Source organism: Topomyia yanbarensis, chromosome 2 (genome assembly GCF_030247195.1).
Source record: "Topomyia yanbarensis strain Yona2022 chromosome 2, ASM3024719v1, whole genome shotgun sequence".
NCBI lineage: Eukaryota > Metazoa > Arthropoda > Insecta > Diptera > Culicidae > Topomyia > Topomyia yanbarensis.
In genome coordinates this window covers 372,096,696-372,117,385 of record NC_080671.1, presented here as the reverse complement: position 1 = coordinate 372,117,385, position 20,690 = coordinate 372,096,696, and the positions used below count along the sequence as shown (strand labels likewise).

At 37.5% G+C, this 20,690-nt stretch overlaps 3 protein-coding genes across 3 annotated transcripts in view; 1 reads left to right on the top strand and 2 right to left on the bottom strand.

Annotated features, from left to right (window-relative positions):
* LOC131684549 (serine/threonine-protein kinase Tao) overlaps positions 1-2,732 on the bottom strand; it is a 30,904-nt gene extending 28,172 nt beyond the window's left edge. Inside the window, exon 1 of the mRNA XM_058967533.1 lies at positions 1,857-2,732. The gene's annotated coding sequence lies outside the window, so the exon portion shown is untranslated. The remainder of the gene's footprint in view (positions 1-1,856) is intronic.
* Positions 2,733-10,801: 8,069 nt separating this feature from the next.
* On the top strand, positions 10,802-13,043 carry LOC131684548 (protein NipSnap). The gene is made up of 5 exons (XM_058967532.1): positions 10,802-11,060; positions 11,185-11,373; positions 12,039-12,204; positions 12,268-12,535; positions 12,600-13,043. Exons 1-5 carry the CDS (start codon positions 11,014-11,016, stop codon positions 12,746-12,748), a joined length of 819 nt encoding a protein of 272 aa, XP_058823515.1. The 5' UTR covers positions 10,802-11,013; the 3' UTR covers positions 12,749-13,043.
* Positions 13,044-14,499: 1,456 nt separating this feature from the next.
* LOC131684547 (probable ATP-dependent RNA helicase DDX28) lies at positions 14,500-16,216 on the bottom strand. Its single transcript, XM_058967531.1, has one exon. It carries the CDS (start codon positions 16,059-16,061, stop codon positions 14,547-14,549), a length of 1,515 nt encoding a protein of 504 aa, XP_058823514.1. The 5' UTR covers positions 16,062-16,216; the 3' UTR covers positions 14,500-14,546.
* Positions 16,217-20,690: the final 4,474 nt, after the last annotated feature.

Below are 20,690 nucleotides of genomic sequence, written 5' to 3'. Positions count from 1 at the left end.
TATCCTTTTAAACCTTTTTAAAACTCTAAAAGAAGAATATTAGTCGATTTATTAGATCATCACGATTCAATTCATGCAAAATACCTGCTGGAAAAACCATCGGCTTAGCTGGATGGTGCTTTTGAAAAAGTGTCTGTGGTTTTTTCATTGCGCAGTTGTGTTGCGTACCCCAGCTCGGTGTGGTAGTGTGACAAAAAATCACAGTCACTTTTTCAAAAGCACCATCCAGCTAAGCCGATGGTTTTTCCAGCAGGTATTTTGCATGAATTGAATCGTGATGATCTAATAAATCGACTGATATTCTTCTTTTAGAGTTTTGAAAAGGTTTAAATGGATAATCTGGTGGCAAAGCTGAACACAATTTTTCTTACGCATACTACCAAGCCTTTAGGTAACTTGAGCCTTAAGGTACAATTAATTTACCGACGTACGTGAATCATCCATTCCCGGCCAGCATAGCATGCTGAATTTCTAACGTAGTGGTAAATAGACATGCCAGCAAATGCATTTAGATGAGTTAACCATCCGGAAGTCGCGCAAATGACCCACTGAACGAGCAGCCGCTGGTGCGCTTAAACGATTTCGCTAGATTTTCAGAGCAGCGCGCACTCAGTGCACTAGCGCGACTTCCGGAAGGTAAAAGTAGTTTGGTTGCTGAAGGCCTACAAACGCGACACTCCCCTTTTTTACGTTATAAGAATTGATATATGGCTTAAAATGCATTTTTCAGAGCCAAGAAAATTGGCAGAATGTCGGAAGTATTGGTATATATTTATTTCTGAGGCAAATTTCTTTATTTCGCAATCAAATGCAAGCCACACAGTGCATTTTGGACTAACAAAATGAGGATACCGACAAAATGCGATATATTTTTCTTTCTTTTTAATAAGCTGTTCAAATATTCTGCTCCCTATAAATAAACAATCATTTCTTCCATCGCAACATTCAAAAAGAGATGCTTTTAATTTTTGCATATTTTTATTTTCATTTTGTTGGCAATTTTCAGAAAATTAATGATAAGAGTTAATCAAAACGGAAAACTAGACCTGGACATGCTCCGGTAATCAAAACGGAAAACTAGACCTAGGCATTCCGGAGTCGGTCTAGTAGCATGGTCCTCCCACCTGCTCTGAGCAGTTTTCTTGCTACAAAAATTTATAAAAACGAGCAATAATTAGACTTAACTTGGCAAATGTTACCTGATAATTCAATTTCGTTCGTTTCAACCATGTAAATTTTACGAACCCAAGCAAATTTCTTTTATACTAAGACATTTCATTCAATAAAATCTGAAACAAAATTATAATTACAATTGATTCAAATCACTGTTGTGGCCGAACACTAACAGTATGTATAGAAAAAAAAATTAAAATTAAAAAGGGTGTATGCGCACTATATAAACTTTTAATTTAATGGTTTTATGTTTGTTGCAAAATAAATAGAAGGCAAATAGTTTTCTCGATAGAACTTGTTTTTGTCACTGTAAACAATAAAATGCACTGTTAATCAGGCCAGGGAAATTACCATCACTGAATAAAACAAGGAAAAGACATTTTCGATGAGACATGCATTATACTTTACATAGAATTCCTATCTTTAAATGCAACCCGTTTAATTTGTCTGAACAAAGCAAACGAATAGTAAAATAGTCTGATATTATCAAACGTATACATGCCAATAGTTCAGACGTCCTAATAGGTGCAAATTTTGAACTGGACAGGTTCTGCATCCCCCCACCCAAACGTCCACCCACCAATCAATCGTTTTTTCTTGTTTGCGGTAGATTTGTGTCGGAAAATTCCCTTCGTGCTATTAATTTCGCTGTCAGCAATTAACATGAAGCGAATCATGCTTACCAGTCTTCTTCGGGTACTCTCCGACCGGAAGTAGTCCGCCACTGTTGACGAAGAAAAACTTCTTGCCCCATCAAATTTCGGGGAGCGCCCCTGAAGATGACGTTTTGTGCTTTCCGCTATGTGATAATAGTACATAACACGATCCGTGACCAGCAGTGCGTCTAGGAACTTGTCTCCTCTAGCAAGTTTTTGATCCGTTCGAACGGTTGTCCCTAAGCGAACCCTTGGCGAAGTCTGCCTTCGGACACGGTTGGCCACGGTCACCGCAGAAAACTTTCTTCCCTTTCGTTCGTTCGTTCACTTGTTCGTCGGAACACAAAATGGCGATTGCACACAAAAAATATATTAAATACATACAACTTCACACCGTTCCGAGGGCAAAAAAGGAGTGAACAGGGTCCAACTCACACTCACAATAGACGATGGCCGTGATTACTGAACACCAGAGGATCGTTCCTGGTGATTAAGCTAGATTAACGAATTTCCAATCAACCTTCCGCCTATCGAACTTTTTTCCTTGTGATGAAATTTATTATCTCACGCACCCATTCCAGATGGGCAAATCAGTAGACGTAAAAATAAGAGCACTGTTCTACGTTTTTATCCCACACATACGAGCAGAGATTCGTACAATTGCAGCAACAGACCTTGCCTTCGGTGGGGCAGTCAATCGCCAGACATTTTCACTAGTTGGACCGTTCTGCTCGGGCCGGAACTCAAACCAACTCGGAAAGCCCGGCGGAAGACAAACTCAATTGGCCAGGTAGTGACCACCACGAATAACTTTTACGTAGCTTTTCCAGCGTTTTTCACTTTAATTTTCGCACACGCACAACGAACGAACGAGACTGCAAAATTTCTAGTAGTTCTCCCAGCCTCATCGAACAACACACCACTTTTGCTCACTGCTCACTAATGTTGCCTCACATTCATTAAATCCCCGCATAAGAAAATGAGGCCTCAAAATCGTCCAATGGAGGACGCTCGTGGGACCAACGTCGGGCGATGTCCAACAAACCGTTCAACAGACGTCCAACGATGGAGCTGTGTCGGACGATTTTGAAACAAGTTCTTGGCCTTCTCAGTGGGGTATATATTACCCAGTAAAGTTCACCCGGAAATGAACCGGAATTCTGACTGGTTTTTATTCGCGACATAACTCTGGATGTCGACCACCAGACGGCGCGAGAGTGCAATGATGATGTTTTTCATCTTTAAAAACGCATTGAAGTTAAATCACAGAGAACAGACATATAAGCTGGAACAAACTTTCCCGAAAAACCTGTGTAAACATTTAAATGAAAATACGTTGAAAATCACCATCGCATGCGTGAGTCACCATTGTATCCAAGTTTGCACACAAGTCACGTGTAGCGATTGCTGGCCGATCGAAGCGCCGGCCAATGGCAAGTTGCTACTTGTAGTTGTCATGTCGACAGTTTTATTTCTTACACAAGTTGAAAACTTTACTTGCATGTCAGTTCTCAGTGGTTAAATGTTATTTCTTCGAATGAAAAATATAATATCACAGATAACAGACGTTTAGGCTAGATTCAAAACGTGAGTAAATACCCACTACTGAAATTTCGAATGAATCAGTTGTCTGAAACAAGTTTGACAAACGGTTGTAGGTGGCGCAGTATTCGATGCAATGCAGTTGGAGTACAGTTGTCAAAGCTACGTGTAGCAAAGAGTTGCATAGATGGCAATAGTGAAACACGAATTTCCAACGCTTATGAATTTGAAAGATTACACAGGTTTTTGAAGAAATTTTATTATAGCCTAAATGTCTGTTATCTGTGGTAATATTGTTGAAGAACATATGTTTCCTACCTCTGAAAAATATATACATCACTAAGAATTCGTTCTTACGCTTTCAGTTCATACTAAAATGAAATTCAGAGATTGAAATCTCGATAGTGGGCTGAAATCACTGAATTAAAGAGTGCAGTTGGCTGTGTTCCGAAATTTCAAAATCAGTTACCTATTTCTACCTGTATTTACCGAAACCGACATTCAGATTCAACGCCTCCCTCATTCATTTACTTTCCCACTGACTGAAATTTCATGCCGAATCGAATGCTTGAGTGCAGAGGAAATATAAATTCATTCACCAACCAAAGCATTCATTTGTTATTATGTCGACAGTTTGAAGGAAGAAGTTAGCATCTACATTTTCGAGCATAAGTGAACTGCGCTAGGGGCAGATCACTTGTGATGCATTTTTAAAAATCAGCTAAATTTTTAAATTTAAATTTTTAATTTTTAAAAATCAGCTAAATCAAAATAGAAATTCATAATGTATTTTGCGTTGCGTGCAATATTGTTTGCGTTGCTTGTAAGACGTCAAAACCCTACAGAAAAACTGGCCCTACATTTAACAAAACGTCGAACAAAGTGGATCAGCGTAGGACGTTTGTTAAACAAACTTTTCTGCGAGGCAGTGCAAAGCTGATGCAAAAATGGAAATTAAATGCATTTTTTCAATTTGATGCAAATTTGTTATACATTCTTAGAGTGATCTGCCCCTACGAACTGCGTAATTTATATCTGGTGCACTTTTTATCACTAATGCCTCTCAGAGCTAGCATAAAAATAAAATTCACTTTGTTTCTGAAACTGAACATGTCCGTACCTGAAAGCGCTGCGTCGGAAGAACGAATGACGATGGAAACGAATCAAAAATTTCATTCATCGCATCGGGCGTGAATTGAATTTCGTTTTCTTTCAAGTTCATGCAGCGATGTCAATTTTTTACACTCTGGCAGTTGGTGACAGTCGAGGTTATCCACTGATAAATCCTATTTCTAGATAAACATTTTTCGTATCCAAAACAACCAACCTAACCCAACAATATAAAAAAAATTAGTCTAGATCTCATTAATTCGCAATAAAATAACGAGTTCGACTGAATGTTTCGGTGTCAAACGAAAGAACGGGTGCTTTCTGTAAGTAAGCTTTTTGTGAAACTATGTAATGTTTATTTTAAAACAACAAAGTAAAACAACCATCATATTAGCAAATTCCCAGTCACCGTGGCAAGCAGAAAGTTAGCAAAAGTTGGGCAAAGCGAAATTGATGCTGGCAGAGTTTCTGCGAGTATTTTGCGCGATTTGTGCGAGAATTCTGGCGAAGAATTCGCTCAAATGCAACAACCGTTTCTGACAGAAGCGGTTAAACCAACCGATGCTGCTCGCTTTTATCCAGAATCCAGGCAGTAATGTACGGCCAAGATCTCTGTACGCTTCCTGCCAAATTTTTGTCAGATGTTTTGCTCGATTTGTGCTAAATTCTACCAGGTAGGAATTGCCAGGATCTTTACACAGTGTATGTCCGAGTTGTGCCAAGGTTTTGCTCGGTTCCTGTCAAAATTTGCCAGAAAACGCGAGCGAAACCAAGTTCGCCCTAGCTCAACTAACCCGACAAGATGCGCGCAGAAATCTGACAGGGCTGCCAAACCAAGACTTGCACAAATCTAGCAGAGCTGTCTCTGCCAGAAATTTGGTAACTGGGTTGTGGTGAAACTAAAATCAGTCATGCGACACCTATGATTCAGCTCATGAACTAGCAAAGTGATGCAGTTATTTTCACTCGCAAGTAGGTCTTGGCTTAGAATAAAAATTTCATTTTATTCTCAGAAAAAAACTTACCAGTGCCAACATATCAATAAAACGCGTAAGAAATTTAGTTTTATTTGCTATTATTCTAAGGTTACAACTATTTGAAACTATTTGGCTCATATATTTCTTCGAAATATAATCGCGGTGTTATGATGGTTATAAAAATATTTTCCACAAATAAAGTTTCAACTGGAAACCGAGACCCAATCAATACCAATGTTAAACTTTTTCATATTTTGGACTACGTAGGAGATTCTATTAAGTCTATCAGAGAGAAGAATCTGCTGTGTATGATGTAAAGCCACTGAGAACAGACATATAAGCTCGAAAAACTTCTCACAAAAACCTGTGTAAAGATTTAAATGGAAATACCACAGATAACAGACATCCATGATCGAACAAAAAAATTTAAAAAACGTGTGTAAACATTTGAATTAATATACGATAAACACTAGCGCCGCCACACCAACCTATCCCAACTATCCGTCAAATCCATTCCGGAACCGGTTCGAAATCCTGAATAGTGAATAGTGGTTGAGAACAGCATGAAGCAACATCTGATATTACTCCAAATGTATGTGATATCCAAGACTGACTTGGATAGTTCCATCGAGCCTAGTTTGCATAGTTTATATAACTAAACTCACTGTTCTCCATTCACCCACATTCTCCCACAAAAGACGGTCAACATACAAAAATAAAACAAATAATATTCTAGATTTTTAAGAAATAATTTATTTGATTACTGTTTGAATTTGTTATATTCTTATTAAACCAAGTACTGTTCTGTTAAGAATACATTTCCTGATATTGAATCGCGTAATGTTCTGTTTTTTATTAGTTTCGATAATGATATCTTTATATCTCTCCAGTTCTCAGGGCTGCAAAAAACTGTAATGGTTCATTTAACACTAAGTGATTTCCGCTGTCGCAATCGCGTAGTTCAGTTCTCAGACAGCCGAAGCACGCTCTTTTGCCAATTTAGTTATAATCCTAATCGGTCTATTTCTAAATATATGATTAATTAGCTCTTCTGTTTAATTATTTTCCTCAAGTCATTGGAATCTTGCTCAAAGAAAACAACCCGGATAGAATTTTACAATAGCATTTACCCTACAAACAATCATAAAACAATAAATATTATACTTATTACTGTTTTAACATTGTTCGATACAAAGTTCTCACAGTAGATTTACAATAAAATTTCATGTAACAATGAATTTTACTGTTCAGAAAAAAAAACTGATACAGAAAATTCACATTAAATTTTACTATTTTCGAGAAAAAAATGTATGGAGAAAAATCGATTTTTTTTAATGTTAAGATACATAACCACCCCCCTTTTTTACTGTAAAAGTCTATTTTACTTTGAAAGTTACTGTAAAAACATTAAAGTTAATTGTTTTTGTATTGTAGTATAACACTTAAACTTACTGTAAATTATTGTAAAATTACTGTACTGTCACAGTGAAATTCATGGTTTTATTACTGTACATTTCTATTCGGGAATCGATTCCGACTATATCGGTTGATGCATTTGAGCTGGAATTCATGCTGGAAATCCGAACCGGTTCCAGACTAGTTTGACTGGGTAGAGAAATAACCGCTGTCAATTCTGTCGAACTCATCCACAAAAAAACATGACAGTAGCGCACCTGGTTTGGATATCCCAACTACCTTGGAAACCGTTAGAGATTTTTCACAAATTGAATGCTGAAGATGGACGTCTGTTCTCTGTGTTTATAAGTAGATTATAATGTGAAATGAATGTTATTTTTTGCTTCTGTTTTTAAATTCAGAAATAATTCTACGGACAGTATTTTTCACTCTGGCGCGATTTTCATGAATGGTTATTTTTTACGCATTGTGTTATAACTATTTTGCGAAAATAATGGGTAAAACATACCCAGGTTGACGTACAAGCACAGACTATCAGACATAACACTATGAGGGAATTCCCTCAAAAAACATCGATCCGACAATTTTCCCAGAACACTAGCTCCACCTTTTATCCACAGTCCCAAACACTTTTTTACTGGTGGGTTACCCCTCAGGATTGGGAACAATTTTTCACTAGTGGTCTATCCCCCATATGCTTGTTCATATGTCAGTGGCGCCATAATTTTAAATGTGGCCACAGTCCCAACTACAAATATATTTAAAATGACCGTTAAAGCGGGCGAAGCTTTGTTTTTGAGTGTTATGTCTGTTAGTCTGTGGTACAAGGTCTGTACTCATTTATGGGTACAAACCTAGGGGCAGATCCCTCTAGAAATGCATAACAAATTTGCATCAAATTAGAAAAAATGCATTTAATTTCCATTTTTGCATCAACTTTGCACTCCATCGCAGAAAAGTTTGTTTAACAAACGTCCTACGCTGATTCACTTTGTTCGACGTTTTGTTGAATGTAGGGCTAATTTTTTGCAGGGTTTTGTCGTCTTACACGCAACGCAAAATACATTGCATGCAACGCAAAATACAATACGAATTTCTATTTTGATGGAAATAAATGCATTTAATTTTGTTGATTTTTAAAAATGCATCACAAGTGATCTGCCCCTACACTCAAAAAAAAGTAAACGTTATGCCTATTGATTTTACACATAGATTTTTGCAATTAACGGAGGCATATAGACACTATTTGCTGGTACATAAACCTAATGTGTGTATTTACAAGAAATATTAATCTTACATTCTCATTTCATAGCTATTAGGCACATAAAACCCCATTCTATAACAATATGCACATATAACTTATGTGTGTGCCTACATAGTTTATACAGTTGACACATAGAAGGTATGTGTGCGCGTGATAACAATAGCATGTCTTCTTCATATGAATTTTAAGCGGATGGAAGCAAATAGAATTAACGTTTGGATTTTTTTCAGTGTAGGTACAAACTCTTTACCCATGTCATGGTTTATTCCACTTGTATTGAAAATGCGTAGTTTTCTACGCAATAATGGGTACTTTATTTTATCAGTGTACTTGTCGAAAAGCCCTTATCTAATACAAACATGGCGGAGCGATCTGTCGTAGTTTGACAGCAGTGATTGCTTCATTTAACAACAATCGTTATTTTGTATGGGACACTTTTCGAATGCCTCTGTCATGTCGATTCGTCGGTGTATTTACCTCTACCCAGTCAAACCATTTCGGAACCGGTTCGGATTTCTGAGTACTTCACTTCACTTTCTTTTTTTTACTTTTTAACGACATTCAATTAGCTAGAGATTACTGATTAGGGAATGTTATGAAAATTTAGAGCCATAATATTCAAGAGAGAGAGCAAGGATGTAAAATATATACAGATCGGAAAACTAGAAACAGACTTAAAATCTTACGTACTAATCTTTTGTCTTCTTCTGGTAGGAGTCGAGTTTAGGCAGCATTACTACAAATCACTCAAGTCACTAACATGTCTCCCGGCAAAGACAGACTTGTCCCTTTTTACCATGAGAACCGACACCTTCCAATCTCAATCCAATTTTGCTAGAATACCGACCAACAAGGATCTTCATTTGCAAAATATAGTAGATCTGATGAGGTAACCTATAACGTCGTACTAGTATCATGGGTTTGGATTAGAGAACTCTAGTTAGAGTGTGGCCATGAGGAAGAAGAAGTCAGATGACGTATCCAAACGCGTATGACATTTGACCTATTTCTATTGTGTATATGCCAAATTTCATGCTCCTTTGGATACGTCATGTGTCTTCTTCCTCATGGCCACACTCTAACTAGAGTACTCTAGTTTGGATGTGTTAATTTCCTAAAATGAAACAAACTAAAAAATGCTTTTTTCAATAGTAACGGCGAGCGGAAAGCACTAAATCTTCAATATGACGCAGTGCCAAAAGTAGTACTTAATTAGTTTAAGTACCACAAATATTTTTAAAAAATGCGTGTCAAATCTAGGGGCAGATCACTTGTGATGCATTTTTAAAAATCAGCGAAATTAAATGCATTTATTTCCATCAAAATAGAAATTCATAATGTATTTTGCGTTGCGTGCAAGACGTCAAAACCCTACAGAAAAACTAGCCCTACATTTAACAAAACGCCGAACAAAGTGGATCAGCGTAAGACGTTTGTTAAACAAACTTTTCTGCGAGGCAGTGCAAAGCTGATGCAAAAATGGAAATTAAATGCATTTTTTTTCAATTTGATGCAAATTTGTTATACATTCTTAGAGTGATCTACCCCTAGTGTCAAATTCATTGTACATTAATTACAGGCAAGATTTTAAGTACAGCGCCTTTGTACTTTAAATGCACAAAATATTTCAATTACCACCAATATGTACTTCAAATACCTTATTAAGTACAACAGAAGTAGTTTTAAATACTTTCATTATTTACTTTAATTATATTCAAAATACGTAGGTATTTTCAATACCCACTCAAACCTTCTAGTTCTTGCCCCTCGATTTTCGGTCTTAGGAATAAAAAAAAGGATTGAAATATTAATTCACAGTAATAATCTGTATCAGAAAATGCCGTAACCCGCGTACCCCCAAAGATCCCTATTTTTTTGTAACGGGCTACTCTGCATACTCTTTTTAAATCTTTCTGTAATTCTGGCAACAAAATTTATGTTTTTGTTTTGATTTGTTCCTGCGGGCAATGTTTTGTTTTGATTTTTTTCATGACACATTTCAAACCATCCTCGGCCATTTCAAACAAAAATATAAAGAAATAATGTTGGAAATTCGAACCCATTCCGAACTACCCAATGCCAATCTTTATCAATCCAATCAGAATTTTATTATAAGTTCATTTCTTCAACCAATCAGTGTCGTTCCCTCGTCGGTTGGTGTAAAGGCTAGTTTACAGTTCGGGAAATTGGTCACGGGATATGATCAGGGAAAATTTTCCACCGAGATCTCTCCAAACTATCAAATCAAAGGTTCTGCTGCTTTTGAAAAACAAGAACAGTATCAAAATAGCACCGAATTTTATACCTAATAAAAATACAATTTTCACCGTCGGAAACAATATGTGTTGAATTGTTCCTGGCCGGATTTCTGTGTGGAGTTTTAAAATTCCGTGATGTTTCCCGCTGTTGGATTTACACTTCATGAAAACTGTCATTTTGTGTATACTCATTTCCCGTCGCGGGAACCCCCCTGATACGTTTTCCGAATTGTAAACTAGCCTTAAAACCACTCGTGCCGTTATACCAGCATCTATTTTAATCTGCCTAATCGCCTTTTCGTTTACTGGGATCACTTTGAAAAAGTTTTTGACGACATCCCTAAAATTTGTGAGTTGTGTACGTTAAACGTCAAAAATCATCTGGCAGCTGTTTTCATTTTGATCCTTTTGATCATCTCCTTCATTCGTCATTCGTGACCTGAGGTTTAGTAGTAAATCGCTATAAAATATTCGATTAAATCTGTAGCTGTTATTGTTGCATTTATTTCTCAGCTTGAGTTCTCTTTCTAATCTTCGTCCAATCTCGATAGCGCAACTGGTCGTCGTTCTTATCAGGGGCCAACATTAGTGGACAAAGAATTTAAATAAAAACCGCAATGACCGTCTCGCTACGATTTGGAACGGCACTCCATCTGCCGGTTAGGTAATATCTTTGCTCTATTTAATCTGTTGATGCGTAATTCCGAAAAAATATTTCCTGATACAAGATGTAGGTATCAAATTAACGGATTTGTTTTTCTTCCCGGTTACTGATGCACCTCGAAAAGGACATTTGCGACGAGCTCTGTGCTGGCACGAGATGGTTCTTCGGAATCTTGGCTCAGCAAACTGCTGGTTCGAAAAATTGAACCGACAAAAGAGTCCCACAGCAGGATGTTGAGTGACAAGGAGATCATTTACGAATTGCACACGCACAACATCCGACCGGATTCGGTGAAGCAGTATCTGGATAACTAGTGAGTATAATTCACATTTTGACTGTTTACTACCAATACCGATAAAAGTCTACGTTTGACAGCGACGTTATTTTTGTGCTTGATATTAAATCCAAATCTTATCAGTTTCAGCACTCATATTGGTATGAGAGAAAGGCATAAATAATGGTAGTGTGCTGCGATGCTTGATTGCAATTGATGCACATATCACTTGGGATTTTTTTGCTTTATTTTGTGTTGATATGTTTGGTCCATAAATGTTTCTTTTATGTCTGATAGAAAAGTTTCGATGTTCACGATTATATTTAAGAACTGTTGTCTCAGTCATCGTTTCGCAACTTATTTTCAGAAAGGGAAGAGGAGGCGAACAAAGTTCAAAATCTTGAAAGAACAGCTCATGTTTGAAAGAAGGGCAAATCTCCAATTAATTTGATGGGCACATAAACCGATAAAATTATTAACACATCAGAAATTGTTCCTTTTTATGCATATAACAGGATTATATGGCATCAGATGTATCCAGGAAAATAGTTTTTTTTTTGTTTTTAGTTCTTTCTGAAATATTTGGCTATGGGATTTAGATTCTGGAGATGTTTTTGGGAAAATGCTACCCAATCGCACGAGCTAAAAAGTAAAAGAATTAGTTTCGTCAGTATTGTGTATATTTTCCTGTTTTATTATCGCAGCAAGAAATCGGTGGAAATTGTATCGTCCAAGAAGCACCTAACAATCGAGCTGATTGGTTCCTGGAGTGTCGATGTTGGTGATTTGGATCAATGTTTACATTTGTGGCGCTATACTGGCGGGTTTGAAATGGTTGATCAGGGCAAGAAAACTCTCTACAATGATCCGGTAAGTTATTACAAACATATCGGCAGACAGTAAGTATGTAATTTCATTTGTTTCTATTTTCAGGACTACGTTAAGTTAACTCAGGAGAGAGGAACATACTTACGCTCACGTCATCTGCAGTATCTACTTGCATTCAGCTATTGGCCTCAGCTAGCACTGAGAAAGGATAAAAATATTTACGAAATTCGCTCGTATCGTTTGAAGCCCGGTACCATGATCGAATGGGGTAATAATTGGGCTCGGGCGATCAACTACCGCCAGAATAACGATGAAGCTTTTGCGGGATTCTTCTCACAGATCGGTCGTTTATACAACGTGCATCATATCTGGTGTAAGTAATGCGTCATATAGTTGAATTGGTATTGAGACTACATCACATTTCCCCTTTCGCACAGGTTACAAAGATCTACTTTCGCGCAAAGAAACGCGGGAATCGGCTTGGAGATCACCAGGATGGGATGAGTGTGTTGCTTACACTGTTCCGCTGATTCGCGAAATGCACTGCCGCATATTGACTCCGACGGAGTTCTCCCCTACCAAGTAAAGTGGCATGGTGTGTAAACTCATTTTCGATGCGTGAGGGGTTCAATGCTGCAGTAAGGAGTGTGCCAGTTTTCTACCTTTGTAATCGGATTGTTGTGAGTTGTTACATGTAAAAGTTCATCATTCAATTTAACGCATTTATGTTTTGCTGGTTGGCCAAGTTGGCAAGATTATGCATTTGGGAAATAGTGGGAACGTAAGAAATATATATCACAACTTAGTTGTTATGCCTAAATGATTGTTCTTTAGTTGATATTTGTTTCAATGCTAATAAAAGTATATAAATGTCTAGAATATGCATTCCGTTTTATCCTATTGGTACCGGAAAGTCGCATCGAATCTATTATAAGAACGAGAGCCAAACCAAATAAAAAGTGAGGTAATTTATTCTGGAATAGCTAAGGGCGGTTTTGTGACAGCATCACTTATACGGTCTTATTCCGCATTCGGAAAAATGTAAAAGTTGGATTTGAATTTTTCATGTTCCACTTGTCAGGAACTGACATCAACTTGCTGCCAGTCAGACGATATATTCAAACGAACACCAAATTGGCGCCAGTTAGACGTTAAATCTAAAAAGTTCATACACAAATGCTTAAAGTGACTGCAATGGTGCAGAGTGATGTCTCGGTTAGCAAAGCACAGAAGCTCCGGGTCGCTCACGAATATAAGGAACCGACCGTACCAATTTGCGCATAAGGGGACAACACTTAACTTAGAGAAATAAAATTTGAATGTTTTGTACTCCACACGTCAGTAACTGACACCAAACTTACTACCATTCCAAACTAACACAAAATTTTCGCCAGGACACTACTCGGAGTTCGTTTCTTTTATCGGCCAAAAACCAGATGCAAAGCAGGACGGCAAGATGCCGGACATTGACTGCTGACATGGTGGACAATAAATTAACTATATGTACGCTCTTATACTGAAAGCCAAGATTTTCGTTCCTGCATTCCTGCGATCGACATACCATATCAAAACGCTGGAGGAATTGAGCTACGACAAACTGGAACTGGCATAAGGAAAAAACTGGGGCGGCCTCTTAGCCTATCTCCAAAACCCAACTGACAAAACTGCTGGATTACCCAAAACGTACTGTGGTTCGAGAGATTAAAAACTACAAGAAATTGCTGTTGAAGTTAATATGGGCAGCATGATTTGGTAAAAAAACTGAATGATAATTCGGCGAATCCATCTCCGAGAAGGTAACAAATGTTACCAAGCAAGTGAACATCCGTACCGCAACCTCAATTAATAAACAGTGGTCAGAACTGTTGTCCACGGTCTGTACGGCCAGGTGTTGACGAAACTCGATTAATATGTCTCACTTCCCAGGGCTCCAATTCCTCGAATCTCCTGCTTGCGACGATAAGTTCGTGAAAAATTATGATTTGGCAAAATATCTGTTCCTGTGGCAAAAAAAAATCAGTGTTCTGTGACGAATGAGATTATTTATTCGGAAGTATATAAAAGGGAATGCCTCAATTGTATACTTCATTAAGTTCAATTATGGTCCAGGTGCGCTTTGGTCAAGTCTAGTCGTCTTCTATTGCAGCTAGGAGGCGCTACACTAATACAATCATTAGAAAGTTATTCTATTGTGGCAACAGTTAAAACAATACACGTATTTAGAAGTACCCATTTCTAAATTGTCTAGCCCTTTATATTCAGTGATCTGAATTCACCTTTTAATTGACATGGCGGTCATCTTCATCGATCATTTTGTTCAAACAGAATACAAAACTGTTTCTTATTCATATAATATTTATTAAAACATTCCATTCACCCCAACACTATACAATCCCTAAACTACGCTTGATCCTTCTTCGAATGATACCTTTCACGTTTGCATCCACGTTGGCCAGTGGACTGTCGGTTCTAGCTGAATGTTCTACACGTTGTACCGCACCGATTTCGGCCTGACTCGAAACCAAGTTTGTTACTAAGCAGTCGCCCCGGCTTCCAATGCGTCCGATTCGCCCGACACGATGGATGTAGTCCGCGGCATACAGGGGGAAATCAAAGTTGATAACGTGAGCGGCTCGGGTTGTATCCAAACCGCGACTGGCCACATCCGTTGTGGAGAGAACGTTAAATTCTCCCTGTTGGAACTTTTCGAACTGACCCAACCGTAGCTTGAGAAGCATATCTCCGTTAAGGTTGACGCAAGGCACTTTAGCTTCGTTCAGGTGGATGGACACGAAATCACAAGCTGGCGTTTTGTTGCTAAATATTATTACGGGCCGCTGTCGCTTAATATCTTTTCGAACCAGGTCCAGTAGTAGGTTCGGTTTGTAAGATTTTTTTACTCGAAGAAAACGTTGCGAAACATGGGATAATAATCTGTGCAGATTGGGGCTAACAACTTCTTCCATAGTTTCCACATTAACCAATTGACCAAGCAGTTCCGCCATGTTAGAAGGCATCGTAGCCGCAGCTAAAATCAATTGTGTTCCTTGAATGTTATCGCCAAGGTCTTGCAAATGGTTCTTGTGAAACGGAAATCGTTTCATAAAATGAAGTAATTTCGAATTGAAACTATCGTCCAATAGAGTATCCGCTTCGTCTAACACCACCCATCGAACCTCATCCGTTTTGTAGATGCCACTGGTCACAAGTTTACTGATTACTCCAAAACTGGAAACCAGAATATCGACTTCCTCGAAATGCGGATTTAACATCTGTTGCTTGGTACGACCGCCGAGCAAAATTCTCGAACTAATACCCGTTCCTTCGGTTAACTCCTCAATCACTCGTCCTATTTGTTGTGCCAATTCTCTCCCAGGAGTCAAGATCAAAACCAACGGAGAATTCAAATGTTTCTGTCTGCCATGCAGCTTTCTCTGCATGATTTGTTCGAGTATGGGAACGACATAAGTGTAAGTTTTACCACATCCTGTTTCTGCAGCCAAGAGAATATGTTCTCCATTAAGAACCGCTGATATACCTTCTGCTTGATAGACGGTAGGAAACAAAGCGTGTCGTTTCTTCAAATTCATAACCAGCTCGTTCCGAATGCCCAACTGCTGAAATGGTACATCACTTAAAGCGTGAGCCTCAAACGGTCGCTGAATGGGATGTACGGTGAAGAAATCGCCTGCCGACTTATGATGACGCCATCCATTCGAGGCTAGTTCAAGATCACCGAACTTCAGATTACCATTAGCGCCAGCAGGATAATCCGATGTGAACAAATTGTATTTGGCCCGTTTGCAGGTAATTATTGGTGCTTGTCTAGTAGCTGTTGCTCTGGGTGTTGTTGAATAAAGTACACGTTGCTTTAGCAGAATCTTCACTGTCTTCAACATTTTGTTTCCTAATAATTAATAAGAAAATTGATTTTTTTTTCTTTGCTGTGTCAATTACTTGACGGCTGAGACCGTTCACGGTCCATAAATTGAATTTTTAAATGTTTGCCGGAATCAAAACCGCGAGATTCAAGGAACTCTATGGAATATTGGAATCACTCATTCTCGTTTTTGTTTTGCTACGTTTTTTCGCTTGTCTTAGCACACGTACCAATGATTATGTCACTTTTGAGTAAAAACTGTTCCTACACACTGATAAAATAAAGTACCCATTAATGCGTAGAAAACTACGCATTTTCAATAAAAGTGAAATAACCCATGAAATGGGTGAAGAGTTTGTACCCACAAATGAGTACAGACCTTGTACGTCAACCTGGGTATGTTTTACCCATTATTTTTCGCAGAACAGTTACAATAAAATGCGCAAAAAATTCATGAAAATCGCGCCAGAATGAAAAATACTGTCAATAGAATTATTTCTGAATTTCAAAACACAAACATAAAATAGCATTCATTTCACATTATAATCTCCTTATAAGCGGCAGATAGACGTCCCATTTTAAAACTGCTAAACAAAACAAAACCGCCAACTGGATATTTTTTTATGGCCGGATCTTTTGGCTGCTCAAAAAATGCCGAACTGGCGCATATTTGCAACATCCTCAGTAGTCTAAACGGCCGTTGTTTTCGGAGCATTGCCGAAATGTTCCGTTTCCGTCACGGACTTCGATGCACGCCAATAATTTGCAGGTTCCGCTACGATCCTAGTTACCTTACAGGTTAACTCACTTGAAATAATTCTTAAGGATTTTTCACCTATTATTAAGATCAATATACCCAATGGCATTACCTCATCGAGTAGTTGTGAAATGGATAAAAAGTACTCATTGTTAGAAACAAAAAAATACCCATTTTTTTGACAACTCGAATAACTTCCTAAAATGGGCAATTTGAATACATAAAATGGGTAAAGTTTTTTTTACCAGACGAGCATTATTATTCCGACATTTGAGAAAATTATGCAAGACATTCAACTACCTCGTACCCGTAGAAATAAATACCATCCCAGAAACGTTTTGAATTATTTGCTTTGAAGAATTATTCTGGTTGCAGTTGAAAATCGAAATACTGAACTTGCGTCTTTCGGTTTTCTCCTATTTTCTATTTTCCTATTTGCTTCAAACCGCTTAAAATTCATATGAAGAAGAAATGCTATTATTATCTCGCCTTCTATGTGTCAACTGTATAAACTATGTATGCACACACATAAGTTATATATGCATATTGTTATAGAATGGGGTTTTATGTGCCTAATAGTTATGAAATGTGAATCTAAGATTAATATTTCTTGTAAATACACACATTAGGTATATGTGCCAGCAAATAGTGTCTATATGCCTCCGTTAATTGCAAAAATCTATGTGTAAAATCAATTGGCGATTCTACGTTGAAACCGCTCGCAGATAGCGCTGGGAGGAAAGTGTTGTTGATTTCATTCTGTTCTGTCATAGTGCATATATTTTCTGCAAACATTGGTAAAAAATGACTTTTAAACACCAAATTACCGATCAATTTGTTGATAATTGTTTATGAAAATGGAGGAAAATCATCATTTTATCAGATGATGAGTAAACATCTTGCGAAAAGAGTGTAAAACATAGTGGTTTCTAATATTATTCGCAGAGCTATATGCGCGCTGTTTCGAAATGTAATTTGTTGAGCACCGTAGCCGCCGCAACAGCATTTCCCGTTCGTCCTAAGTTAAGCTAAACCTTCATGAGATGGTGTAAATTCATGAAACTCTCCAGATCACGCGAGGAAAGAATATATCCGGCTAATAGGAAAGTGTCAGCTTTGTATCATGCACAGCCGATCCTTCTCTCCGATAGTCTTCACTGAATCTCCTACGTAGTTCAAAATATAAAGGAGTTTGACATTGGTGCTGATTGGGTCTCGGTTTCGAGTTGGAACTTTATTTATGGAACGATTTGTTATAACCACAATAATACCCCGATTACATTTCGAAGAAATGTATGAGTGAAATAGTTGCAAATTGCTGTAATTTCAGAATAATCGCAAATAAAACTAAATTTCTTACTCGTTTCATTCATGTTTTGGCAGTGGTAAGCATTTTCCGAGAAGATAATGAAGATTTTGTTGTAAGCTACGACTCACTTACGGGTGAAAAAAGCAAACTGTATCACTTTGCCAGTTCATGAGCTGAATCATAGGTGTCGCATGACTAATTTTGGCTTTGCCGCAAATCGCCAATAGGCATAACGTTTACTTTTTTTTGAGTGTAGGGGCAGATCACTTGTGATGCATTTTTAAAAATCAGCTAAATTAAATGCATTTCTTTCCATCAAAATAGAAATTCGTAATGTATTTTGCGTTACGTGCAATGTATTTTGCGTTGCGTGTAAGACGTCAAAACCCTACAAAAAAACTAGCCCTACATTCAACAAAACGTCGAACAAAGTGAATCAGCGTAGGACGTTTGTTAAACAAACTTTTCTGCGAGGGAGTGCAAAGTTGATGCAAAAATGGAAATTAAATGCATTTTTTCTAATTTGATGCAAATTTGTTATACATTTCTAGAGTGATCTGCCCCTAGGCCAGAAGTTAATACTGCTCTGGTGACTAGGGGCAGATTATTTGCGATGCATTTTTTTACAAAAGCGAAATTAAATGCCCTAATAAAAAAATATACACGAACTTTAACCCATATAATTCAACGATTCCACATATTATTTGGATTATACCCTGGACAGGTCGTTAGGCTCTTGGATCATAAGATGTTTATTAGGGTTTCTTTCCAACTATAGTAGATCTGAGGCAACTTGTAAGATCGTACTAGTCTCATGGCTTTCGATATGTTATTGCCCTGAAAGGAAACAAACTAAAAAATGTTTTTTTCAATAGTTTCAGGCATAGAGATGAAAAAAGAATTGAGATATTAAATCACAGTAATAATCTGCATCATAAAATGCCATAACCCGCATATCCCTAAATATCCCTATTTTACGCTGCGTGTAAGTGGTCAAAACGCTAACAAAACAACTAGCCCTACATTCAACAAAATCATAGACTAACAGACATAACACTCAAAAACAAAGCTTCGCCCGCTTTTACGGTCATTTTAAATATATTTGTAGTTGGGACTGTGGTCACATTTGAAATTCTGGCGCCACTGACATATGAACAAGCATATGGGGGATAGACCACTAGTGAAAAATTGTTCCCAAACCTGAGGGGTAACCCACCAGTAAATGAGTGTTCGGGACTGTGAATAAAAGGTGGAGCTAGTGTTCTGGGAAAATTGTCGGATCGATGTTTTTTGAGGGAATTCCCTCATAGTGTTATGTCTGTTAGTCTGTGACAAAACGTCGAACAAAGTGTATTAACGTAGGACGTTTGTTAAACTAACTTTTCTGCGAGGGAATGCAAGTGGAAATTAAATGCATTTTTTCTAATTTAAGGCAAATTTGTTTTACATTCCTGCACTGAAAAAAATCCAAACGTTAATTCTATTTGCCTCAAACCGCTTAAAATTCATATGAAGAAGAAATGCTATTGTTATCACGCGCACACATACCTTCTATGTGTCAACTGTATAAACTATGTATGCACACACATAAGTTATATGTGCATATTATTATAGAATGGGGTTTTATGTGCCTAATAGTTATGAAATGTGAATGTAAGATTAATATTTCTTGTAAATACACACATTAGGATTATGTGCCAGCAAATAGTGTCTATATGCCCCCGTTAATTGCAAAAATCTATGTGTAAAATCAATAGGCATAACGCTTACTTTTTTTTTAGTGTAGATTGATCTGCCCCTAGAGGCGGAAAGATATTTTGTCTTTTTTTTCAAACAATATTTTTATTCAATCGCTAATACTGTAGTCACAGAAGAAGATACTAAACATTGTCGAAAACATGAAATGTGTGCCTTTTTCTCAGTTCTCGAATGAAGTGTATTAAAAATAATTGTATTGTTTATTTAATGCAAAATATTAAAAGTTATAAATACTTTTTTCAAATTTGGACGCGATTTTTTCCCTTTTTTGACGAAATAGTCAAAACATTTTTCTTAAAGCCATTAACATTTTGAAGTTGACATTTGAGTATTTTCGGGGTTATGACTTTTTCAATCAAACCCTGCGCGCAACCTTACCGCCACGCTCTTCGCTCACACACGGGTATGGCTGTAAGAGCTTCTACACGTCAGCATGCGAAGCGCATGAAAGAACCTTTCGTGCGCGCAATATGTATACTATTCTGTGCATATTAATGAACAAATATCATATGAAAAGCATAGCGAATCACCCTTCTTTACAAATAAGGAAATAATACTTCTGTATTCTGCTGTGAGTTATCGAATAGACCTTTCTCGTCAAAAATTTTTATATGCAGAACAGCTTCCGTTTTCATCGCTGGATCAATTCTGAATACTGTCACGTTAATTTGGTGTCTCTAACTATTGAAAAAATCAAAAATTCTTCGAGCTGCCCATTTTACTCTGTATTCCCCTGTCCTATTTTACCTCGATTCTCCATACTTTTTCACCATTTGGATGAATTTCGAGTAGGGAATATGAAATAAAGTTACGGCGGGTAGCCT

Coding starts and splice junctions, on each gene's coding strand:
- LOC131684548 (XM_058967532.1), top strand. CDS start 11,014: ATGACCGTCTCGCTACGATTTGGAACGGCACTCCATCTGCCGGTTAG. Junction 11,374..12,038: donor AAGCAGTATCTGGATAACTA/GTGAGTATAATT, acceptor TTATTATCGCAG/CAAGAAATCGGTGGAAATTG. Junction 12,205..12,267: donor AAACTCTCTACAATGATCCG/GTAAGTTATTAC, acceptor TTCTATTTTCAG/GACTACGTTAAGTTAACTCA.
- LOC131684547 (XM_058967531.1), bottom strand. CDS start 16,061: ATGTTGAAGACAGTGAAGATTCTGCTAAAGCAACGTGTACTTTATTCA.